This window comes from Papio anubis, chromosome 14, assembly GCF_008728515.1.
Source record: "Papio anubis isolate 15944 chromosome 14, Panubis1.0, whole genome shotgun sequence".
Classification (NCBI taxonomy): domain Eukaryota; kingdom Metazoa; phylum Chordata; class Mammalia; order Primates; family Cercopithecidae; genus Papio; species Papio anubis.
The window spans coordinates 90,880,786-90,901,925 of NC_044989.1; the positions used below are offsets into that span (position 1 = coordinate 90,880,786).

General features: G+C 42.8%; 1 protein-coding gene across 1 annotated transcript in view; it reads right to left on the reverse strand.

The window, feature by feature from the left end:
- TTL (tubulin tyrosine ligase) overlaps positions 1 to 21,140 on the reverse strand; it is a 44,959-nt gene that overhangs the window by 4,861 nt on the left and 18,958 nt on the right. Inside the window, exons 5-6 of the mRNA XM_003909132.3 lie at positions 19,208 to 19,477; positions 8,176 to 8,319 (exon numbers count right to left, since the gene is read on the reverse strand). Coding sequence (XP_003909181.1) covers positions 8,176 to 8,319; positions 19,208 to 19,477 — 414 coding nt within the window. The remainder of the gene's footprint in view (positions 1 to 8,175; positions 8,320 to 19,207; positions 19,478 to 21,140) is intronic.

The window sequence follows — 21,140 nt, forward strand, 5'->3', positions numbered from 1 at the left end:
TTGGTGAAGGCAGCTGGCTGGGTCTGAGGTTGCTCCACATCTGGGGGTGGGAAGACACTGGAAATGGCTATGTCCACGATGCCCTGGCACAGTTCTGCATAGAGCTTCCTGAAATGTGTTTTTAAAAATATCATTGAGGATGTTCATCAAAGTGCAAGCAAAAAAAAATAAATGTTTTTTTGTTTTTGAGACAGGGTTTTACTCTGTCTCCCAAGTTGGCATGTGGTGGCGCAATCATGGTACATACCACAGCCTCAAATTCCCAGGCTCAAGGGAGCCTCCCACCTTAGCCTTGCAAGTAGCTGGCACTACAGGTGTGCACTATTGTGCCCAGCTAATTTCAAAATTTTTTGTAGAGACAAGGTCTTGCTGTGTTGCCCAGGCTGCTCTTGAACTCCTGAGCTCAAGCAACCCTCTCACCTCGGCCTCCCAAAGTGCTGGGATTACAGGCATGAGCCACCGTGCCTGGCAGTTTTTCTTGTTTTTGTTTTTTACCAAAATCTGCCCTAGAAATTCTATTTTGTGACCACATTTCTTAAACTGGTTGCCACTCAGCCAGAGACAAAGGTCGGGTTACCCACAAAGGAAACCCCATCAGACTCACAGCGGATCTCTCGGCAGAAACTCTATAAGCCAGAAGAGAGTGGGGGCCAATATTCCACATTCTTAAAGAAAAGAATTTTCAACCCAGATTTTCATATTCAGCCAAACTAAGCTTCATAAGTGAAGGAGAAATAAAATCCTTTACAGACAAGCAAATGCTGAGAGATTTTGTTACCACCAGGTCTGCCTTACAAGAGCTCCTGAAGGAAGCACTAAACATGGAAAGAACAACCAGTACCAGCCACTGCAAAAACATGCCAAACTAATAAAGACCATCAATGCTAGGAAGAAACTGCATCAACTAACGAGCAAAATAACCAGCTAACATTATAATGATAGGATCAAATTCACACATAACAATATTAACCTTAAAATTAAATAGGCTAAATGCTCCAATTAAAAGACACAGACCGGCAAATTGGACAACGAGTCAAGACCCATCAGTTTGCTGCATTCATGAGACCCATCTCACATGCAGAGACACACATAGGCTCAAAATAAAGGGATGGAGGAAGATCTACCAAGCAAATGGAAAACAAAAAAAACAAGGGTTGCAATCCTAGTCTCTGATAAAACAGAGTTTAAACCATCAAAGATCAAAAGGGACAAAGAAGCCCATTACATAACAGTAAAGTGATCAATTCAACAAGAAGAGCTAACTATCCTAAATATATATGCACCCAATACAGGAGCACCCAGATTCATAAAGTAAGTCCTTACAGACCCACAAACAGACTTAGACTCCCACACAATAATAATAGGAGATTCTGACACCCCACTGTTAACATTAGTTAGATCAACGAGACAGAAAGTAAACAAGGATATCCAGGAATTGAACTCAGCTCTGCACCAAGCAGACCTAATAGACATCTACAGAACTCTCCACCCCAAATTAACGGCATACACATTCTTCTCAGCACCACATTGCACTTATTCCAAAATTGACCACATAATTGTAAGTAAATTGACCACATAATTGGAAGTAAAGCACTCCTCAGCAAATGTAAAAGAACAGAAATTGGCCAGGCGCAGTGGCTCACGCCTGTAATCCCAGCACTTTGGGAGGCCGAGGCAGGTGGATCACGAGGTCAGGAGATTGAGACCATCCTGGCTAACACAGTGAAACCCCGTCTCTACTAAAAAAATAAAAAATTAGCTGGGCATGATGGCGGGCGCCTGTAATCCCAGCTACTTGGGAGGCTGAGGCAGGAGAATGGTGTGAACCCAGGAGGCGGAGCTTGCAGTGAGCCGAGATTGCGCCACTGCACTCCAGCCTGGGTGACAGAGTGAGACTCCATCTCAAAACAAATTAAAAAATAAAAAAATCAGAAACTGTAACAAACTGTCTCTCAGACCACAGTGCAATCAAACTAGAACTCAGGATTAAGAAACTCACTCAAAACCACTCAACTACATGTAAACTGAACAACCTGCTCCTGAAGTGACTATTGGGTACATAATGAAATGAAGGCAGAAATAAAGATGTTCTTTGAAACCAATGAGAACAAAGACACAACATACCAGAATCTCTGGGACACATTTAAAGCAGTGTGTAGAGGGAAATTTATAGTACTAAATGCCCATAAGAGAAAGCAGGAAAGATCTAAAATTGACACCCTAACATCACAATTAAAAGAACTAGAGAAGCAAGAGCAAACACATTCAAAAGCTAGCAGAAGGCAAGAAATAACTAAGATCAGAGCAGAACTGAAGGAGATAGACACACAAAAAACCCTTCAAAAAATCAAAGAATCCAGGAGCTGATTTTTTGAAAAGATCAACAAAATTGATAGACCGCTAGCAAGACTAATAAGCAAGAAAAGAGAGAAGAATTGAATAGACGCAATAAAAAATGATAAAGGGGATATCACCACCGATCCTACAGAAATACAAACTACCATCACAGAACACTATAAACATCTCTACACAAATAAACTAGAAAACTTAGAAGAAATGGATAAATTCCTGGACACATACACCCTCCTAAGACTAAACCAAGAAGAAGTTGAATCCCTGAATAGACCAAAAACAGGCTCTGAAATTGAGGCAATAATTAATAGCCTACCAACCAAAAAAAGTCCAGGACCAGAAGGATTCACAGTCGAATTCTCCCGGAGGTACAAAGAGGAGGGTACCATTCCTTCTGAAACTATTCCAATCAATAGAAAAAGAGGGAATCCTCCCTAACTCATTTTATGAGGCCAGCATCATCCTGATACCAAAGCCTGGCAGACACACAACAAAAAAAGAGAATTTTAGACCAATATCCCTGATGAACACTGATGCAAAAATCCTCATTAAATACTGGCAAACCGAATCCCGCAGCACATCAAAAAGCTTATCCACCATGACCAAGTTGGCTTCATTCCTGGGATGCAAGGCTGGTTCAACATATGCAAATCAATAAATGTAATCCAGCATATAAACAGGACCAAAGACAAAAACCACATGATTATCTCAAAAGATGCAGAAAACACCTTTGACAAAATTCAACGGCCCTTCATGCTAAAAAACTCTCAATAAACTAGGTATTGATGGGACGTATCTCAAAATAATAAGAGCTATTTATGACAAACCCACAGCTAGTATCATACCGAATGGGCAAAAACTGGAAGCATTCCCTTTGAAAACTGGCACAAGACAGGGATGCCCTCTCTCACCACTCCTATTCAACATGGTGTTGGAAGTTCTATCCAGGGCAATCAGGCAGGAGAAAGAAATAAAGGGTATTCAATTAGGAAAAGAGGAAGTCAAATTGTCCCTGTTTGCCAATGACATGATTGTATATTTAGAAAACCTCATCGTCTCAGCCCAAAATCTCCTAAGCTGATGAGCAACTTCAGCAAAGTCTCAGGATACAAAATCAATGTGCAAAAATCACAAGCATTTCTATACACCAATAACAGACAAACAGAGAGCCAAATCATGAGTGAACTCCCATTCACAATTGCTTCAAAGAGAATAAAACACCTAGGAATCCAACTTACAAGGGATGTAAAGGATCTCTTCAAGGAGAAATACAGCCATCTGATCTTTGACAAACCTGACAAAAACAAGAAATGGGGAAAGGATTCCCTATTTAATAAATGGTGCTGGGAAAACTGGCTAGCCATAAGTAGAAAGCTGACACTGGATCCTTTCCTTACTCCTTATACGAAAATTAATTCAAGATGGATTAGAGACTTAAATGTTAGACCTAAAACCATAAAAACCCTAGAAGAAAACTAAGGCAATACCATTCATGACATAGGCATGAGCAAGGACTTCATGTCTAAAACACCAAAAGCAATGGCAACAAAAGCCAAAATTGACAAATGGGATCTAATTGAACTAAAAAGCTTCTGCACAGCAAAAGAAACTACCATCAGAGTAAACAGGCAACCTACAGAATGGGAGAAAAATTTTACAATCTACCCATCTGACAAAGGGCTAATATCCAGAATCCACAAAGAACTTAAACAAATTTACAAGAAAAAATCAAACAACCCCATTGAAAAGTGGGCAAAGGATATGAACAAACACTTCTCAAAAGAAGACATGTATGTAAGCCAATAGACACATGAAAAAATGTTCATCATCACTGGCCATCAGAGAAATGCAAATCAAAACCACAATGAGATACCATCGCACACCAGTTAGAATGGCGATCATTAAAAAGTCAGGAAACAACAGGTGCTGGAGAGGATGTGGAGAAATGGAAACACTTTTACACTGCTGGTGGGATTGTAAACTAGTTCAACAATTGTGGAAGACAGTGTGGCGATTCCTCAAGGATCTACAACTAGAAATACCATTTGACCCAGCCATCCCATTACTGGGTATATACCCAAAGGATTATAAATCATGCTGCTATAAAGACACATGCACACGTATGTTTATTGCGGCACTATTCACAATAGCAAAGACTTGGAACCAACCCAAATGTCCATCAGTGACAGACTAGATTAAGAAAATGTGGCACATACACACCATGGAATACTATGCAGCCATAAAAAAGGATGAGTTCATGGATGAAGCTGGAAACCATCATTCTGAGCAAACTATCACAAGGATGGAAAACCAAACACCGCATGTTCTCACTCATAGGTGGGAATTGAATAATGAGAATATGGACACAGGATGGGGAACATCACGTAGAGACCCCATTGTGGGGTGGGAGGATAGCGTGGAGATATACCTAATGTAAAATGATGAGTTAATGGATGCAGCACACCAACATGGCACATGTATACATATGTAACAAACCTGCACATTGTGTACATGTACCCTAGAACTTAAAGTATAATAATAATAATAATCAGAAGTCAAAAATAAAATAAAATAAAATAAAACTGGTTACCACTCTATATACAAATGCTTCAGAAAGTTTTGCATGAAGATAAAGCATTCCCTTGGCAAATATTTATGGAAGGCCTTGCAGGTGAACAAGACAGACACCTGGTGAGGAAGGCAGGCGATTTCAAGAGCGTGTAAGAGCCATCTTGCATTACACGGAGGGGCACCCAGGAAAAGGACCAACTCAGCATAATTGAAGGGACACTGGAAAAGACTCCCCAGTGACAGGGGAAGACTCCCCGGTGACAGGGGAAGACTCTCCAGTGGCAGCTAAGCGAAGACCCAGGGATGAATAGAAGGCGGACAGAATGGATGACAGGGTAGAAATAAAGACGAAGGGGTTCACACACACACACGCAGTTTCTTCTGATGAGTCAGTCTGATGACAGAGTAATGAGGGAAACTGCAAAGGCTCTGGCTAGAGAAAATCAGAGCTAGGACTGTTCAGGGAAAGCTTCCTCAAGATGTTGTTTCGGTAAAGAAGCAGCCAGCCATGGTGAGGCTGGTGGCGGTGGTAATGGTGGTGGGGATTCCACACACAGGTAACAGAAAGCACAAAGGCCCACTGCAGATAAGAGCAATCAAGGGAAATGTGACTTGGGATGAAGCTGGAGAGGTGGGTAAGGCAGTGGCCTTGCAGATGGAGGGAGGAATCTGGTTTGTGTCCCAGGTGCAATGGGAAGTCTGGAGAATGGCATGGTCTGGTGTCCGCTTTACACACTGGCTGCTCTGGGAGGATGAATTTCACTGGGGCAAGAGCAGAAATGCACCCCAGTTAGGAGGCTCTATGCCAAAGCCTTCACTATGGTGGAAGATGACCTATGCAGGGGTGACAGTGCAAATGGAGGGCAAAGGACTCCGGAGGCTACAGGCAGAACTCACAGGGCCCTTATGGGCAGGACTTGAGGGGAAGGGAAGGCAGAGGCAGGATCATTGTCAGGTTCGAGCTTAGTCTCTAGGGGGAGCGGGGGGTGGTGACCGACTGAGACGGGCAAGTCTGGGAGGTAGACAGGGGGACATTCTGGCAGGGAAGGCAGGTGCAGATACTAGTCTGTATCTCTGGGCTGTGATGTAATTTGGTAATTTCAAAATCATGAAGCTGGCTGAGATCACATACAGAGAGAGGAGACAAATACTCAGACCTAAGATCAGAGGCACTGGATGAGGAAGACGGAGCCCAGCTTGTCCACACCTCCCCAGGCAAGCCTGCCTAGTACCACGTGCCCAGCCACGACAGGAAAGCAGCTCAGCGAGTGCTGTCAGCTGCCTCGAATGCTGCTGACAGGTCCAGGGGGTGGGAACAGAAAGAGGCTTCTGGGGGTGGCAATAAGGACTTGGCTGGGGACTTGCAAAGAACAGCTTCTGTGGGGCAATCAGGATGGGAGCCAGCCTGGAATGGACGGGAGCATGGATGGGAACAGAGGAAGAGAAGACAGCTTGTGCAGAGGCTGCTCTCCACAAGCTTGGCTGTGAAGCGAACCGGAGAAGGTGTGATTGCTGGAACAGGATGTGGCATCAGGGGAGGACATCTTTTGGAATAGTTGGGAAAATCTGCTGGGACTGCATATGCTGGTGAGAACTAGGCATCAGAGAGGGAAAAAGGTGACAATGTAAATGAGCCAGATAAGAGGACAGGATCAGGAGGAGGGTAAGGTCTAGAGCACCATGGAGGGACAAACCCCTGATAGAAAGGACAGCGGGTAAGACTGGGCACACCACTGTCGATTTGGCGAGGGAAGGTGCGGAGCCCTGCCTTCTTCCGCCCTTAGCCCATCTGACTCGCATTTCGCCTTCAGATCTCAGTTCCAACATTACTTCCCATTGTGGGCCCGTGGCTCAGTTACGTTACCTTTCAGCATCCTTTGTTCTCCATTAAAGCACCTGTTCCCGTTTGTAATTGACATCTGCCTGGTCTCTGTCTGCCCACAGTCTCTTCCCAAGAAGGGTATAGCCTGTGTCTCTCTTTGCCCCCACTGTGAACCCATGCCTCGTACAGAGCCTGGCCAGGTAGGCAGCACCTAATAAGCACTTCTCAGCTGCAGAGACTGATGAACAAGATGGAATCATGCCTGCTGCAACCATCAGGCAATGGTAAAGTCCTAGCTTCTACATAAAGAACAACTTGTGTGTTGATGCTGCCCCTTGCAAGTACAGGACTCTCTCTTAAACATTTTGAAAAATCACTCAATTTCTTCAAGATGTAGATGGGAACCATGAAAGGGTCTTGACATGATGAAAGTGGATCATGAAAGAAGAACCCTCAGCACAAGAGAATTGAGTCCAAGTGACTTTCCCTGAAACATAAGGCCCTCCACAGAAGGTCCTCTCTTACCTTCCTTCCTCCTTAATGACTCCACGTCACTCATACTACAGCCAGGCTTCTCCCGAGAGGAGCAGAAGTTCCAGAGGGCAGGTCCTCAGGAGCTTCTGTTCCTCTAGGCATCTCCCAGACCTGCAGAGCCCGAGACAGGGCGAGACCCACAGGACGCTGCACCTCTTTCGGAAGACTCTCCCCACCACCCTTTGGTGCAGCTGAATCCTCTTTTCTTGTACCCCAGCTCCAGACCCACCATGTCTAAGATACCTTCCCAGACTCCTTCCTGCCTCAGGAGCCCCTGAACTTCTGGGTTGCCACATCATAGGATCCTGCTCACTCAGCTTGTCACACGGGTCTCTCTGGCGGTAAGGAGCTTTAACACTCCCATGGCATCTACCACCCACCTAAGCACAGGCTATTTGCTTACATTTTTTTTCTTTTGAGACAGTGTCTCTCTCTGTCACCCAGGTTGCAATGCAGTGGCACAATCATGGCTCATTGCAGCCTCAACCTGCCAGGCTCAAGTGATCCTCCCACCTTAGCCTCCCGAGCAGCTGGGACTATAGGCACACAGCACCATGCCTGACTAATTTCTGTATTTTTTGTAGAGATGGGGTTTTGCCATGTTGCCCAGGCTGGTCTTGAACTCCTGGGCTCAGACAATCTACCTGGCTTGGCCTCCCAAAGTGCTGGGATTACAGGCATGGGACACCGCACTGGGCCTATCTGCTTACAATACACGGGGAAATGGGAAAGGAAATGACTCAGCAAAGCCGCCTGCCAGACAGAGTCCTCCCAAGGGTCTCCTATCAATGTGGCATCCTCCCTTACAGCAGTCAAAGTGTCTATACTCGTACCCAGACTATCCCAACGGCAGAACCAACTTCCCATTGTGAAAACACAATGACGTGCAGGCTTACTGAGCACACGCAGGGGCACCGTTGACTTCAATGAGCCACACCTTCAGCTCCTCATCCACCATGAAGTCAAAGCCGAAGAGCTGGAAGCTCTGGTAAGGGAGGTGCTTGGTGCTAATGGCAGGCTCCACGCTCAGGAGGCAGTTCCTATGAGGTGGGAGGGGAAATGCTCATTAGAACAGGGTGGTCAAAGCAGAAGGAAGACATGAGGTGTGCTTGAAAGATTTTATATGAGATGAATACAAATACCAGTTTTGACTTCATTCTCTCTTTCCCTTTTTTTTTTTTTTTTTGAGACGGAGTTTTGCTCTTCTTGCCCAGGCTGGAGTGCAATGGCATGATCTTGGCTCACTGCAACCTCTGCCTCCTGGGTTCAAGCGATTCTCCTGCCTCAGCCTCCCAAGCAGCTGGGATTACAGGCATGCGCCACCACATCTAGCTAATTTTGTATTTTTAGTGGAAACGGGGTTTCTCCATGTTGGTCAGGCTGGTCTCGAACTCCCAACCTCAGGTGATCCACCCACCTCGGCCTCCCTAAGTGCTGGGATTACAGGCACGAGCCACCATGCCCGGCCTAATTTCTCTCTTTTCAACTTATTACCATTAGGTTATTCAAGAGAATGTTACTTATCAAGCATTTGTTAGAAAACTCTGCAACCACTCATGTTCTTCCAGGCAAAAGCCACTTTCCCATGTCTCAAGAAGCAGTAGAGTGCCGAGTCGCTGTGGCCTCTATAAATGAAGATTCCTCCAACAGCTGGGCTGCTGCCATGTTTGTTTATAACACATAAAACATTTCCATGTATTTTTGCCCTGTAAAGAATGGACTGCCCTTTGGTGAACGCCAGGATTTGCAAAAAAAACATGCTGACCTCATGATTTCGCTAGTTCTAGTTCTAATGGCAAATTATTGCTAATTAAAAGACTTAAGAGCTATGCAAGTTGAAACTAAATGTTGAAAAAAGAAGTATTATTAGCAACAACGAATGGAAAAATGGCACGATTTTAGGGACACAAAAAAGTTGAAAGTGAATCTCGGAAATATAATGAATGAACAAGTATATGAAGTCTCAGGTCAGGCCAAAATCTTGGACAAGTGATTGTTCAATGAGATAATTACATAAGGAACTTGTCATAACTCCTGGCACCTAGGAAGCATTTAATAAATGTTACTGTTATGAACAATTTTTCATCATATTTCATTATAATAACCATATATCTATTATTTAGGAATAATAAATACCTCTTACCTACAACTATCCCAGAAAACCTATGCCATTTCTGTTTTATAAAGATCTTCCCTGATTTTTCACCCAACTGAATGCTGGGGCAAAATATTTCTCTCAGTAAATTAAATGTGCTACAATGACTCTAGGGGTACCAAAGATAACTGTCGTTCTACACAGCTGTGTATCTGGAAGGAAAAAGATACAGGAGTCGGCCTGGCGCAGTGGCTTACACCTGTAATTCTACCACTTCGGGAGGCCGAGGGGGGGGTGGATCGCCTGAGGTCACGAGTTCAAGAGCAGCCTGACAACACGGCGAAGTCCCATCTCTACTAAAATTACCAAAATTAGCCAGGCATGGTGGCGGGTGCCTATAATCTCAGCTACTCAGGATGCTGAGGCAGGAGAATCACTTGAACATAGAGGGCAGAAGTTGCAGTGAGCCGAGATAGCGCCACTTCACTCCAGCCTGGGTAAAAGAGCAAAATTTCGTCTCCAAAACAAAACAAAACAAAAAAAGATACAGGGAACTGTTGTTCATGTGACTAAGACGTAGCTCTAGATGCAAGTTTTGACTCATGACTTTAATAAAGAACCGAGTCCTTTGTGAACTTGAAGCCAGGGTCAATCCTCCTGCCTTGGCCCCCTACAAACTTCAATCTCCTTTTCTTTTTTTCCTAAAAAGAAAAGTATTTTAATAGATACATTTAAACCTTTAAAAACTATTTTGGTTTAAATGGTTCTTTTAAGATGACTCATTTAAAAACCAATTATAATAAAAATTTCTTCTCCCATTCATATTCAACCTGCATTGACAAGCACGTATCACATTAACCAAAAAAAAATACCTGTTCTACACAAGAATATCCTTAACTTTTGCTTTAATTAAAATATTCTTGGCCGGGCGAGGTGGCTCACACCTGTAATCCTAGCGTACTGGGAGGCCGAGGCAGTTGGATCACTCTAGGTCAGGAGTTTGAGACCAGCCTGGCCAACATGGTGAAACCCTGGCTCTCTGCTTTAAAAAAAAAAAAAAAAAATTAGTTGACTGTGGTGGTGCATGCCTACAATTCCAGCAACCCAGCAACTCGGGAGGCTGAGGCAGGAGACTCACTTGAACATGGGAGACAGAGGTTGCAGTGAGCCGAGATCACACCTTTGCACTCCAGCCTGGGAAACAGAGCGAAACCCTCTCTCCAAAAAAAGCAGGAGACAGGGTCTCACTCTGCCACCCAGGCTGGAGTGCAGTGGCCCAATCATGGCTCATTGCAGTCAGCCCTAACCTCTCCGAGCTCAAGCGATCCTCCCAATTCAGCCTTCCAAGTAGCTGGGACTACAGGCACACCACCCCACACCCTACTACTTTTTTTGTATCTTGTAGAGGCAGAGTTTTGCCGTGTTGCCCAGGCTGGTCTTGAACTCCTGGGCTCAAGTGATCTGCCTGCCTCAGCCTCCCAAAGTGCTGGGATTACAGGCATGAGCCAATGTACCTAGCCTGTTTTAATTAGAATATTCTTTAAAATATTATAATTAAGTTAGATTTCAAAGTTGAATAGATGCTCATTGTAAAAAAAGAGAGAGAGAAAATACTGAAATATAAAATGGAGGCCGGGTGCAGTGGCTCATGTCTGTAATCCCAGCACTTTGGGAGGCTGAGGGAGGCAGATTACTTGAGGTCAGGAGTTCAAAACCAGCCTGTCCAACACGGCGAAACAACGTCTCTACTAAAAATACAAAAAATTAGCATTGAGTGGTGGCACATGCCTGTAATCCCAGCTAGTCGGGAGGCTGAGGCAGGAGAATCACTCAAACCCGGGAGGCGGAGGTTGCAGTAAGATGAGATCGTGCCACTACACTTCAGCCTGGGTGACGGACCAAGACTCCGTCTCAAAAAAATAAGACAAAATAAAATAAAATAAAATTGAAAGAAGTATTACATTCCAACATAAAGGAAAAACTGAGAATCAGAAGCCAAACTAATTTTGTTTGTCTTTTTTTGGCTGAAAGCTCAAGATTAATAATTCACTTTAAAGGATTTGTATCCATCATCAGAGACTTATACAGTGCATCTTTTTTTGGCTGGAGTGGGAAGTTAGGGGGAGGCTAGATGGAAAGAAAGCAAACCTGAGAGCTGCTGGGAGCATTTATAGCACCACAGCAGCCACACTCTGAACAGCACTGAACAATGCGGAGAGGGGGCCGCAAACTTCCAATGAAGCTTTTGCCTAAAATAGGAATTCTTTTCCCAGCATACTTGATTTATCTGGTGTCAGAATTCCAACCACCTATACTCCCTGAAGAAATGGGACTCCAAGCCCTGTAATTATTCTACTGGGCTCTACGTGAGAATACGGTAAGGAAAAAGTCTCAGTCATTGTGACAGGGCAGCATTGACGTGGTGGATGGTAGAACAATGGGACAGAATGGAGATCCTAGGAACAGACCCTCACATAAACGGCCACCTGATTGACTGACTGATTGATTGATTGATTTCTGAGATGGAATCTTGCTCTGTTGCGAGGCTGGAGTGCAGAGATATGATCTTGGCTCCCTGCAACCTCCACCTCCTGGGTTCAAGCAATTCTCCTACCTCAGCCTCCCAAGTAGCTGGGATTACAGGCGCACGCCACCATTCCTGGCTAATTTTTATATTTTTAGTAGAGACAGGGTTTCACCATGTTGGCAAGGCTGGTCTTAAACTCCTGACCTTGTGATCCACCCGCCTTGGTCTCCCAAAGTGCCGAGATTACAGGTGTGAGCCACTGTGCCCAGCCAGCCACCTGATTTGTAACAAAGACACACCACAATGCAGTGGGGAAAGGATAGTCTTACACACAAATGGCCCTGGGTCAATGGGATATCCTTGTGGAAAGACATGAAACTTGATATTCAACTTCAGATAGATTATAAGTCTAAAATATAAGAGATAAAACCCAGATGTCTACCAACTACAGAAGGAATAAACTGAAATATTTACACAATGGAATATTACACTGTAATAAAAAGGATAAACTACTGTTATGTGCAATAATATGGATGAATGCCACAGATATGACACTGGAAAAAGTTGAACATAAAACAATAAATATGGTATTCCATTTACATAAAGTTTAAGAACAAGCAAAATGAATCTAAGGTGATGAAAGTCAGAGAAGTGGCTGTCTTTGGCAGGGAATATATATATTTTATTTTTATTTTTTTTTTTTTTTTTGAGAGGGAGTCTCGCTCTATCACCCAGGGTGGAGTGCAGTGGCCCAATCTTGGCTCACTGCAAGCTCTGCCTCCCGGGTTCAAGCCATTCTTCTGCCTCAGCCTCCCAAGTAGCTGGGACTACAGGCACCTGCCACCACACCTGGCTAATTTCTATATTTCTTAGTAGAGACAAGCTTTCACTGTATTATCAAGGATGGTCTTGATCTCCTGATCTCATGATCCGCCAGCCTCGGCCTCCCAAAGTGCTGGGATTACAGGCAAGAGCCCCCGGGGCTGGCCTGGCAGGGAATATATATTTTGAGGGAGTTCAAAGGAGTGTTCTGGGATGCTGTAAATGTTTTATATTTTTATTTACATCACAGTTAGGTTGAGTATATGCATAACTGAAAACTCACCAAACTGTACACTTTGTGTATGTAACACCTCATTTAAAAAATCTTTACTAGATTTAGTAAACTGTAGTAAATGAACACTAATGCTAAAAAACTACTCCCAGGCATATTTAGAAATAAGACCAAGAGAAAAAAGAGACAATAGAAACAGACGTAAAAGTCAGGAGTTGGCAAACTTTTTATATAAAGGGCCAGACAGTAAATATTTTAGGTTTTACAGGATATGTACTGCCTCTGTTGCATATTCTCATTTTTACAATCTTTAATATATAAAATACATTCTTTGCCCGCAGACCTTACAAAAACAAGCTATAGGCCAAATGCGGCCCATACACAGGGCATACTCTGGATTACTCTGCCATGGGTAATCTGGATTTTGGAGTTATCAGATAAGGATGTTAAAGAATTGCCATTATCTTCAAGAAAATACGAGGCAAGTGGGAGAATTTCATAAGACAATTATCATATGAAAAAGAGAAACAAATGGAAATTTCAGAACTAAATAGCACCCTAAAATCAAGAACTCAATAGGCAAGTTTAACAGCAGCTTTTAAAAGCTTTTACCTTTTAAAAATTGTTAATAGGTTTTAATAGATAAAGAAAGGATTAGCAAACAAAGATGTCAGAAGAATGAGTACAACCATGGAGAGATAAAATGATACACAAATGTCATAAAAGTGGAGAAATAGTGAAAAGCACTAACAATCATGTAATCAGAGATCCAGAAGAAGAACAGAATGGAACAAAAGACACAATTGAAAATATAACGTCCATGAATATTCCAGAACTGGTAAAAGATACCAAGCCACAGTGCAAGAAGCACTATGAACCCAAAAGCAGGAATATGTACAAAGAAAACTACACACATCTCATAGTAAAATTTATAAAAACCAATGTAAAGGAATCTCAAAAATAGAGAAAAGATACATTAGCAGCAATACTAAGATTTCACCTGACTTCTCAGCAGAAAAGATGGAAGCCACAATACAACGGTATGCACCCTTCAGAGTGGGAAAAGAAATTAACTGCTTATCTAGAAATCTATTTCCAGAGCAAATATCCTTAACAAAATAAAAACAAAATATATTTTTAGACAAATAATAACTAATTTATCACAGCAGACTTTACTTAAAAACTACTAAAAATTAGTTTTGGTTTTTTTTTTTTTTTTTTTTTTGAGACAGAGTCTCGCTCTGTAACCCAGGCTGGAGTGCAGTGGCGCAATCTCGGCTCACTGCAAGCTCCGCCTCTCGGGTTCATGCCATTCTCCTGCCTCAGCCTCCCGAGTAGCTGGGACCACCGGTGCCCGCCACCACGCCCAGCTAATTTTTTGCATTTTTAGTAGACACGGGGTTTCACCGTGTTAGCCAGGATGGTCTCGATCTCTTGACCTCGTGATCCACCCGCCTCGGCCTCCCAAAGTGCTGGGATTACAGGCGTGAGCCACCGCGCCCAGCCTACCATCCAGTATCTTTAAGCCTCTTCCCTGTGTCCCTTTGCCTTCCTTCTGGGATAGAAATAACCACTGTTTTGAATTTTATGTTTATCACTTCTTTGTTTTGCTTTACATGTTTACCATACATGGGTATTCAGCTAAATAAAACATTATTTAATTTTACTTGTTTTTTAAATTTATGTAAGTGAAATAAATTTGTATGCATCTTCTATATAGCTCGTATTTATTGCATTTTTTATTTTTGCTTAATATTATATTTGTATAAATCCAGTGAAAATACCCTTCAGGAAGACGGTGAAATAAACACATTCTCCGGTGACAGAAAACTAAGAGGATTTACCAGCAGCAAAACTGTTCTAAAAGAAATGCTTAAGAGAGAAACTCAGAACTTTAAAACTTAAGGAAGTATATGGGTAAATATAAAAACTCTAAAAGAAATGCTTAAGTCTGAAGGGAAATAATACCAGAGAGAATCTCAGAACTTCGCAACTGAAGGAAATACAAAAGTAGTATCTCGGTAAATATAAAATAGTATTTTTCTCCTTTTATAAAGTGGGTTTCTTATAGACAGTATAGAGTTTGGTTTTATAGTTTAAAAATAATCCAACCTGATAATCTATCATACCTGTACAAATGTATATATATATAACTGTTGATAGCAAAAATAATAACATTATGTGGTAGAGATTTCAATGTGTAGATATATACATATGATAACTATAACATAGAGGGCAAGAGTTAGTGAACTATGTTATAAGGCTTTTGCATTTTATTTGAAGTGGTAAATTATTAACTCTAAGAAGGCTGTGAAACAATTGATAGCTATATTGTAATTCCTAGAGCAAGCACACACACAAAAAAAAGACAGAGCCAAATACTCAACAGAAAAATTAAAATAAAACTCTAAAAATATTTCACATAATTAAAAAGAAGATGGGAAAAGGAGACACAAAAAACAAAAATAAAAACTACAATAAAGGAGGGGACAGACGACAAATAATAAGATGGCAGATGTGAGTCCAATACAATAATTACATTACATTTAAGTAGTATAAACACACCAATTAAATGACAGTGATTATCATATTTGATTAAAATTAAAATACAGGGCCAAGTGCCATAGCTCACGCCTGTAATCCCAGAACTTTGGAAGGCTGAGGTGGGTGGATCACCTGAGGTCAGGAGTTCAAGACCAGCCTGACCAATAGGGAGAAACCTCACCTCTACTAAAAATACAAAATTAGGCTGGGCGCGGTGGCTCATGCCTGTAATCCCAGCACTTTGGGAGGCCAAGGTGGGAGGATCACGAGGTCAGGAAATAGAGACCATCCTGGCTAACATGGTGAAAACTTGTCTCTACTAAAAATGCAAAAAATTAGCTGGGCACCTGGTGGCGGAAGCCTGTAGTCCCCGCTATTCAGAAGGCTGAGGCAGGAAAATGGCATGAACCTGGGAGGCAGAGCTTGCAGTGAGCAAAGATTGTGCCACTGCACTCCAGCCTGGGCGACAGAGCAAGACTCTGTCTCAAAAAAAAAAAAAAAAAAACACAACACAAAACAAAATTATCCGAGAATGGTGGCACATGCCCGTAATCCCGGCTACTCAGGAGGCTGAGGCAGGAGAATAGCTTGAACCTGGGAGGTAGAGGTTGCAGTGAGCCGTGATCATGCCATTGCACTCTAGTCTGGGCAACAAGAGTGAAACTCCGTCTCAAATAATCAAACTAAAATAAAAATACAAAACCCAACTATACGCTGTCTACCAGAAAACTACTTTAAATATAGAATATAACACCTAGGGACAGTATAGAAGAGAATAGAATGAAAATAAAAGGATGGAAACATACTCAAAACATGGAAATATACTGTGGAAACATTAATCAAAAGAAAGCTAGATTGGTTATATAAAAATTAGGTAAATAAATAAGAAATACTGGCTGGGCATGTTGGCTCACGTCGGTAATCCTAGCACTTTGGGAGGCTGAGGTGTGTAGACTGCTTGAGCCCAGGAGTTCGAGACCAGTCTGGGCAACATAGTGAAACCCTGTCTGTACAAAAAAAATACAAAAATTAGCCAGGTATGATAGCATGTGCCTGTAGTCCCAGCTGCTCAGGCTGAGGTGGGAGGATGGCTTGAGCCTGGGAAGTGGAGGTTGCAGTTCTCTGAGATCATGCCACTGAACTCCAGCCTGGGCAAGAGAGTCAGACCACCTCAAAAAAAAAAAAAGAAAAAGAAAAAAAGAAAGAAAGGAAAGAAAATCACATAATGATAAATAAAAGAGTCAATTCCCAAAGAAGATATAATAATCCTAAATATACATGCATCTAATAACAGATCATCAAAAGACATGAAGCAAAAACAGACAAAACTGAAAGACATATACGAATCCATAATTATATGTGGAGACTTCAGTGCCTCTCTTTTCAATAATAAATAGAACAAGCATCGCTTCTCAGCCTTTTGGCTAAGATCAAGAGTAATAAATAGAACAAGTAGACTAAGGCCAGGTGCAGTGGCTCATGTCTGTAATCCCAGCACTTTGAGAGGCCAAGATGGGAGAATTGCTTGAGCCCAGGAGTTCGAGACCAGCTTGGGCAACAGGGCAAAACCTTGTCTCTACAAAAAAATATAGAGAAATTAGGTGGATATGGCGGAATGTACCTGTAGTCCCAGCTACTTAAGCTTGAAGCCAGGAGGTTAAGGCTGCAGTGAACCATGTTTGTGCCCCTGCATTCCAGCCTGGGACGCAAAGTAAGACTTAGTCTCAAAAAATTTAAAAATAAAAAAGAACCCACTGCTCAACTATAGCCAAGTACACATTCTTTTAGTGCACATGGAACATTACTAAAAGACCTTCTGGGCTATGGAACAAATCTTAGCAACTTTTAAAGACGAAACCAGACAATGTCTCTTCCTGACCTAATATTTGGATATTAAACAAAAATTTCTAAATCACATGAATCAAAGATAAAATCATAAGGGAAATTAGAAAATATTTTCATAAAATGGAAATGAAAACATACCAAAACCTGTGGGATTCAGCGGATGCAAAATTTAGAGGGAAACTGAGACATGCTTTTATTTTTTTAAAAAAGAAATATCTCAACCAGCCTGACCAACATGGAGAAACCCCGTCTCTACTAAAAATACAAAATTAGCTGGGCATGGTGGCACATGCCTGTATGCCTGTAATCCCAGCTACTCGGGAGGCTGAGGCAGAAGAATCACTTGAACCCAGGAGGCAGAAGTTGCGGTGAGCTGACGTTGTGCCATTGCACTCCAACCCGGGCAACAAGGCAAGCCTCCGTCTCAAAAAAAAAAAAAAAAAAAAAAAAAAAAAAAAAAAACAGAAAGAAAAAAAGAAAAAGAAATATCTCAAATCAATTAGGCCCCAACCTTTCACCTTAAAACTGGAGGCGGTAGCGGTGGCTCACCTGTAATCCCAGCACTTTGGGAGGCGAGGCGAGGGCAGATCCGAGGTCAGGAGATCAGAGACCATCCTAGCTAACGATTGAAACCCCGTCTCTACTAAAAAATACAAAAAAGCTTAGCTGAGTGTAGTGGCCGAGAGCCTGTAGTCCCAGCTACTCAGGAGGCTGAGTCAGAGGAAGAATGGCGTGAACCCTGGGAAGTGAGCTTTCCAGTGAGCGAGATCTTTCCCCGCCTCCAGCCTGAAGTGACTGGAGGCAAAGACTCCGTCTCAAAAAAAAAAAAAAAAAAAACTGGAATAGGCTGGGCATGGTGGCTCACATCTATAATCCCAGCACTCTGGGAGACCAAGATGGGAGGGCTGCTTAAGCCCAGGAGCTTGAAACCAGCCCGGGCAGGACAGTGAGACCCAATTCCACAAAAAATAAAAAAATTAGCCAGGCACAGTGGTGTACACCTGTAGTCCCAGCCACTTGGGAGGCTGAGACAGGAAGATCCCTTGAGCCGAAAAGTTTGAGGCAGCAGTGAGCTATGATCACACCACTGTACTCCAGCCTGGGCAAGAAAATGAGACACCATCCCTTAAAAAACAAACAAAAAGCACAACTAGAAAAAGAGTAAATTATATCCTCCAAAAAGCAAAAGGAAGAGAATAATAAAGTGCATAAATAAAATAAGCTGAAAAGAAAAATAGAGAAAACCAACAAAACCAAAAGCTAATTTTTTGAAAAGATTGATAAAATTGATAAATGTGTAGTCAATCTGTCCAAGCAAAATAGAGAGAAAATAAAAATTAGCCGGGCATGGTGGCTCACGCGTGTAATCCTAGCACTTTGGGAGGCCAAGGGGGGTGGATCACCTGAGGTCAAGAGTTCGAGACCAGCCTGACCAATGTGGAAAAACCCCGTCTCTACTAAAAATACAAAATTAGCCCAGCATGGTGGCACATGCCTGTAATCCCAGCTACTTGAGAGGCTGAGGCAAGAGAATTGCTTGAATCCAGGAGGCGGAGGTTGCGGTGAGCCAAGATCGCACCATTGCACTCCAGCTTGGGCAACAAGAGCAAAACTCTGTCTACAAAAAAAAAATAAAAAATAAAAAATAAATATATATATATATATATAAAAATTCATGATCAGAAATGAAAGAGGAGACATCATTACAGAACCTACAGACATTAAAAGGAAAATAAAGGAATATTACAAAAAATTTTTGCCCATAAATTAGACAACTTATATGAAACAATTCGTTGAAAGGCATAGACACCTAAAGCTCCTTCAAGAAGAAACACGTAATCAAAAAAGATACAATTAAGTTACCTTATTATATGTTTGATTTGTAGTAAGATACTACTTTCTAGGGTAATGTTCAAAGCACTTGTTAGGTACTGATTGAACTCCTTGAAGAACATTTCATTTCCTTCTTCATACTTCCCATAGTTCTTTGAGTACTCTTTTTGAATGCAGTGATTGGTCAAATGGCAGGTTTTGTCTTGGAAATTATCAACATGATACGGTTCTGAAGCAGTCCGAAGCACGCCCTCTCTATAGAGGTAGATATTATACTGATGATCCACCAAGACCCAGCTTCTGCAATTCAACAAAAACACGGCTTTACTCAAGTCATCCAAAGTTTCTGCATATTATATACATCAGTCCCCACATCTTGACTTCTTTTAGGAGGTAGGTGAGGAGTGGGAGGCAACTAGGGAAGGAGGACGTTTCTAAAACTATAAGAGGCATGTTAGGATTTAGCTAAGATAGTGAGTTATCACTACGATGAGGCAAACAAAACATTTTACCATAAATAACAAGGAGATTTTGATCAAAAGATAAATAAAGCATTTTGAAGAGATTCAGATGGGTTGTTTTTGTTTTTTGGTTTTTTTGAGACGGAGTTTTGCTTTTGTTGCCCAGGCTGGAGTGCAATGGTGTGATCTTGGCTCACTGTAACCTCCGCCTTCCAGGTTCAAGCAATTCTCCTGCCTCAGCCTCCTGAGTAGCTGGGATTACAGGCGCATGCCACTATGCCTGGCTAATTTTTGCGTTTTTTGTAGACAGGGTTTCACCATGTTAGCCAGGCTGGTCTCGAAATACTGACATCAGGTGATCCACCCGCCTTGGCCTCTCAAAGTGCTGGACAGGCATAAGCCACCGCACCCAGCCCTAGATGGGCTTGATTTTAAGGTTCACCTATGAAACCTCCATTTGTCATGTCTCCTCTTCTAGTAATCTTAAGTGTTCCTCCTGAAGATGATCTGACATTGGGTTGACGTCCAAGAAGCAACAAATCGTTATGAAGCAATCAAGGAGACAAAGTCCTTGGCAAGGAGCTGACAGCAAGACCAAGGGTAAGTTGAAGAGGCAGGGCTGTTTAGCTTTAGAATGCACCACACAACCTCTTTCTCCATGCCAAGCCCTTTGCTCAGAAACGTACAATCCCCTGAGGTGTGGTCATAAAATCCAGAGTGGGACACAAATAATGAAGTGAGGAGAAATTAATTATTTGGCAAGGTTGCACAACCTGTTGTGTCTGAATTACGTGTTCCATGTACATCTCTCAGTTTATTCCATAAGCAAGATCGTACATTTATATTCATTTCTTTGAATCCACAAGTCATTTTCATAGAAAGCTTTTTTTTTTTTTTTTTGACACGGGAATACCAAAGCTGTTGCCCAGGCTGGATGCAATAACCTCAGCTCACTGCAACCTCCCTCCCGAGGGATAAGTGATTCCTCCTTCACTCAACCTCCCGAACTGGGATCCTGGAGATACCCTCACCATGCCCAGCCTGTTTGTACTTTTTTGAGGCCAGTCTGGCTCTGTCGCCAGGCTGGAGTGCAGTGGCGGGATCTCCGAAGCTCCCTCCACCCAGGCTCCAGCCTCCCAGGTTCCGCCATTCTCCTGCCTCAGCCTCCCGAGTAGCTGGGACTACAGGCGCCCTGGCAGCCCGGCTAATTTTGTATTTTAGTAGAGGGCGGGGTTTCTGCGTCAGTCTCGATCTCCTGACCTTGTGATCCGCCCGCCTCGGCCTCCCAAAGTGCTGGGATTACAGGCGTGAGGCCACACACCCAGCGCCCGGCATAAGTTTTTTTTTTTTTTTTTTTTGAGGCGAGGAGTCTTGCTCTGTCGCCCAGGCTGGGTGCAGTGGCGGATCTCAGCTCACTGCAAGCTCCGCCTCCCGGTTCACGCCATTCTCCTGCCTCAGCCTCCCGAGTAGCTGGGACTACAGGCGCCTGCCACCTCATCCCG